The sequence below is a fragment of the Aulonocara sp. 'chitande type north' Nkhata Bay genome, linkage group LG14, assembly GCF_057382095.1.
Source record: "Aulonocara sp. 'chitande type north' Nkhata Bay isolate Kocher_YH1m ecotype deep benthic linkage group LG14, A_spYH_male_GT1.1, whole genome shotgun sequence".
Classification (NCBI taxonomy): Eukaryota; Metazoa; Chordata; class Actinopteri; order Cichliformes; family Cichlidae; genus Aulonocara; species Aulonocara sp. 'chitande type north' Nkhata Bay.
The window spans coordinates 26,550,307-26,555,289 of record NC_141357.1 but is presented as its reverse complement, the minus strand read 5'-3'; the positions used below and the strand labels follow the sequence as shown (position 1 = coordinate 26,555,289).

The 4,983-nt window shown below is 37.6% G+C and overlaps 1 protein-coding gene across 1 annotated transcript; it reads right to left on the bottom strand.

Annotated features, from left to right (window-relative positions):
- Positions 1 to 516: 516 nt before the first annotated feature.
- On the bottom strand, positions 517 to 4,324 carry LOC147314754 (extracellular calcium-sensing receptor-like). The gene is made up of 9 exons (XM_086260241.1): positions 4,215 to 4,324; positions 3,686 to 3,980; positions 3,437 to 3,523; positions 3,066 to 3,335; positions 2,671 to 2,877; positions 2,307 to 2,582; positions 1,743 to 1,970; positions 1,508 to 1,631; positions 517 to 1,427 (listed from the first exon to the last, which is right to left on the bottom strand). Exons 1-9 carry the CDS (start codon positions 4,322 to 4,324, stop codon positions 517 to 519), a joined length of 2,508 nt encoding a protein of 835 aa, XP_086116367.1.
- Between the last annotated feature and the right edge of the window lie 659 nt (positions 4,325 to 4,983).

Sequence of the window (4,983 nt, the reverse complement as noted above, 5' to 3'; positions counted from 1 at the left end):
CATCTGCTTGCTGCTACTACTGCACATTCACCCAATGTATATACTACATATATATATATATAATGTTCTTCCTCTACACCCCCCCCCCCCAAATTTTTTTGCACATGTCGAGGAGCATGTCAGGCTACATTTCACTGTGTGTTATACTTGTATAACTATGCATGTGACAAATAAAGAACCTTGAACTTGAACTTGAACCTTGAACTTGAAGTAGAACTAGACATGATGCACATAGATAAAGCTGGCACGGTAAAACAGGAAACATGAACATGTGGAAAATAAACAGAACATGAACAAACATGACCCAGGAACCCTGACAGATATAGCTAAATTATGTCTAAAGTTAAATTTAACAATGTAGTGTCACAGAGTCAATGCTTGCACATTCTAGCATACACAGTAAAGGAGAAATCCAAACTTTCTTTATATGTTCTCACTTTTATATTTTATTTAATATATTTATATAAATGTGTATTCACCATATGTATTTTTCTATTGCATGTGGAAAATGTTTTTTTATGATCGAGTGCCACGGCCCATTATAACTTTTTTTGTGTTCATCTCTGGTCTCAACAGGATGATGTAACATTTGGGCCCAAACAGTGCGACCAACAGGCCAAAGCTTGAGGCCAAGATCGCAAATACCTCCACTGCATCTGCATGGTTTCCAGGTGAGCTGATATAAGCAGGAACGAAGGCCACCCACACAGCACAGAAGATCAGCATGCTGAATGTGATGAGCTTGGCCTCATTAAAACTATCAGGGAGATTCCTTGCCAGGAAAGCAATTAAAAAACTGAGGAAAGCCAGCATGCCAATATAACCCAATAACACTGCAAAACCAACACTAGACCCAACTGAACACTCATAAATGATCTTATCATTGTGGTATTGGGTGTTTTTATTTGGAGTAGGAGAAGCAGAAACAAGCCAGGCAGTGCAGATGACTACTTGAATAGATGTAAGAAACAGAATTGTTCCTCTTTGCTGCATAGCACCAAACCACTTCAGACTGGCTCCCCCTCCTGGCTTGGAGGCTTTGAAAACAGCCAGAACAACCATGGTTTTTACCAGGATGCATGAGACACACAGCACAAAGCTGATCCCAAATGCTGCATGCCTGAGTTGGCATGTCCAAAGCCTGGGTCGTCCAATGAACAGCAGTGAACACAGGAAACATAACTTAAGTGACAGCAATAGCTGGAAACTAAGTTCCGAATTGTTGGCAAGTACTATAGGTGTTCTGCGATGGAAGAAAAAGATCCCTATAACAACAGCACATATAATTGTTCCCAGCAAAGAGGTTGCTGTTAAACAAAATCCCAGAGGCTCATCGTAGGAGAGAAACTCTGTCTTCTTGGGAACACAGTGGTCACGCTGATGGTTTGACCAAAAATCCTCTGGACAACTGGTACACTCCAAGGAATCTGACAATAAAAGCTAAGATGGTGAAATGCATTTTACATTTAATATAAATTAAATTAAATATGCAAAGACAAGCACTTACTGCTCTTATTGTTTATTTTTCCCTCAGAGCAAGGGATGCAGTCGAAACAGCATTTGGGTTCTCCCTTCCGTCTCACCATGTGGGTACCAGGAGGACAGCTCTCACTACATACTGATCGACCTGGCTGTTAGACGAAATTAATATTACCTGCTAGAATTACATATACTGTGCACATGAGAAAAATGAAAAATATACATATGGGAAAAGATAAAAGGATAGAAAAACCATTTTAAACCTTTTTGGATTCAAAGTTCCAGAAGATTTTATCTTCATCAAGTATGAGTTCTTCACCTTTGAAAGCTGACCTCTTAACTTCACCAACATTCTGAACTTTAGTGCTTCCATCAGGGAGCCACAACCAGTTCATCACATCATAAATTGGCACCACATCACCATTCTCATCAAATGACACTTGATCACCAAATTCAGTGGTGAAGTTTACCCTTTCCAAGTAATAAACATGCTGTTAAAAACAGATGTATAAGAATTAAATTACTTTTAACAATGTAAACTGTGGCCCTGCTGTTCAGTAGTCAAATATTAGAGCTATTAAATTTGAATATAGGAATTCATTGCTTTTAAACAAGGCCTATAGTAATGCGACATACTTATTCCATTAATGGTTTCTCTGATCTAATTACAGTAACCACTACTTTTGCTCAGGAGAAAATATAATCCTCAATCCAGCTTTTTCATAGTTAATTTTATAGCACTGCATTTTGCCTTACAGGGTAAATTCTTTTCTAAATGTAATTACAGAACAATCAATTTAGACAAAAAGTGTAACCTGATATCACACCTGCCATGGCTCCAGTGTTTGTAATGTGGCACAGCTGTTCCCACTGAAAGGTCCTCTTCCAGGCTTGCATTGCAGCATCTCATCAAGGGAATATGCCAGAGCATAAACAGCTTTGTACACATTATACTCAGGCCGGAGGTCGGAAACGTCCAAGAACTCATTGTTCACATTTTCCAAATCTTCCTGTCCAGTGCATAATATACCACCCCCTTCCACCCAGCCTGCTGGAGCTGGTTCAAATCTGCACTTAAATGTGAATTCCCAAAATTGATTCACCTGAAATATTATGAAAACTATTTTAGATGTTATACATAATAAAATATGCAATTCCTGCAAATACCACTGTAAATAGTTTAACCCTCACCATGCTATTTCCATAGCTATTGTTGTGATGCAAGTCAGGACGTATTTGTAATAGGAATTCCCTGAGCCCTGTTATTTCTCCTCGACGAATAGCGATGCCCAGTGTACCACCCAGGTATGGCATGAGGTGAGGTGTTTGGAGCACAACAGCAGTTGTCCAGGCTTCACTGGCCATCCACTGTAGGCCTGTTACATTTTGCCTCACCACCTGTGCATTATGTTTGACCAAATGTACAAACTCATATTGTAAGTAGCAACTAATTTAGTAACATTATGAATTCTTTATTACTAGTTTTCTCTACTCAATCAATATATAAAGACATAATGCAGCTGTTACACAGTGTAGTGATGCAAATCTACATAGCTAGTAAAAATTTAAAACTTTTAAATTCAAACCTCTTCCATAAGGTTTATCATGTGACTCTCATGTGCAAATACAATGACAACTTGAGCTGTGGATTTTTTCATCACATTTACAATCCTCCTGAGTTCATCTGTTTCTTTGTGCAAGGACAAAATTTCAGTGTAAGCCAGGCAACCTTCACCAGACTGACTTAACTCAGACTGGAAGGATCTTGCTGCATGGAGTCCATAGTCATCATCACTGACAAGCAGACCTGCCCAAGTCCAGCCAAAATGTTTTAGAATCTGAATCAAAGCATGGACCTAAGTGAATACAGATTAAAACATGAATGCATAGACAAGACAAAACTTAGTTATTCATTAGTTACTGATGACTGTTTATAATTGTGCTGATCAATTTTCACCTGGAAAACATCACTTGGGATCGTCCTAAAGAAGGATGGATACTTTTTACGGTCACTCAGGCAGGAACATGTGGCAAAATAACTCACCTGTGAAAGATACAGACTGTATATTGTAGAAATATTCAAAGCCTTGACTGCCTCCTTACATTTTTTTAAGCTTCAATCTGGTCATTAAATTTACAATTAGGTCTATATATTTATATTAAATATAACCAAAAATAATATTTCATGGTTAAACTGGAAACTTACCATAGGTATGCTGTACAAACCTAAGACAGTGGAGATGGCAATTGAACGTGTAGAGGATGAATCACCCACAATCCCTATGACTGGAGGATTTCCAACACATGTATTATGTAATATTATTTGATCCTCTTGACCACTGGCTAATGACAATGCAGCACGGAATCCAATTCCAAGTTCAACGCAGTTATCATAAAGAGTGAATCCCAGAGTCACATTAGGCAATAGGTTGGAGTTTCTGTTGATTTCATCAATTGCAAAGGCCATGGTTTTTGCCTGCCTAAATCCTAGAACATCAAAACTAACAAAAAAACACAGTCTGCTATTGAAAAATATAGCAGTATACCTGGAAAACATTTTGCAACCATACACGTTTTGCAACTACTCAAATGAAAAGAACAGAAACAACTAAAGTAACATGCTAAATGACAAAAATAAAGAAAGTTCATATTGCAAGATGTGTGTATTTGTTCTTAATGCCACTGTTGGCAGTGATTTCCCAAAGTCTTTTGTGCTGTTTCACTGTCATACTTACCCATGGCAAGTAGGCTGTTGTGGCTCTGAGGTAAATGACAGGTCAGGGAAGATAGAAAAGAAGTGAACTTCAAACAGTCCTCCTAGGATCAGATCTCCACTTTTTTGCATGCTATTTAGATGAAACTGTCCACGTGAGTGGCAGGAGGACGAAGACAGAGAAGAGGCTGCAGTAAAAGAAAAGTAACAATATATCAAAATGAACAAGAGCAAATTGGCGTGTACAAGTGACAACATAACTATTATCTGCTTTTCCCCTTTTCTCAGCCCAGTCAGGTTTCATGGCGTTGCAATTTCTTCTTATTGACATGCAGTACTGTAAATAACCTATCAGAGCAGACAGCAGATGGGCAGGGCCTATAATACATTTCATTTGAGATCAGTTTTTATTGATGCAGATGCTATGACTGAACATACACTCACTTGTGACTATGCAGGTTAGAGAGTTAGAAAGTTAAACATAATTTTTGTGTTTTTTTTTTTCATATTTATCAAGTGCAGTAAAAGGGGGGGAGAAATATTCTTGCGGTTAAATCATTGAGACATACAGTGAGCAAATGAATAAATAAATAAATTCAAGACCATAATCTGAATAAATGCACAAGAACCTTCTATATTAACCCTTTAAGACCTACCATAGAACCAAGTCCGCAAGTTGATATACATCAATACAAACATTATATTCCAAATTTTAATAATATGTATGCATTAAGTCCATACTAACTACATAAATTGCAAAAATGTGCAATAAACTACAAAAAATTTGAAAA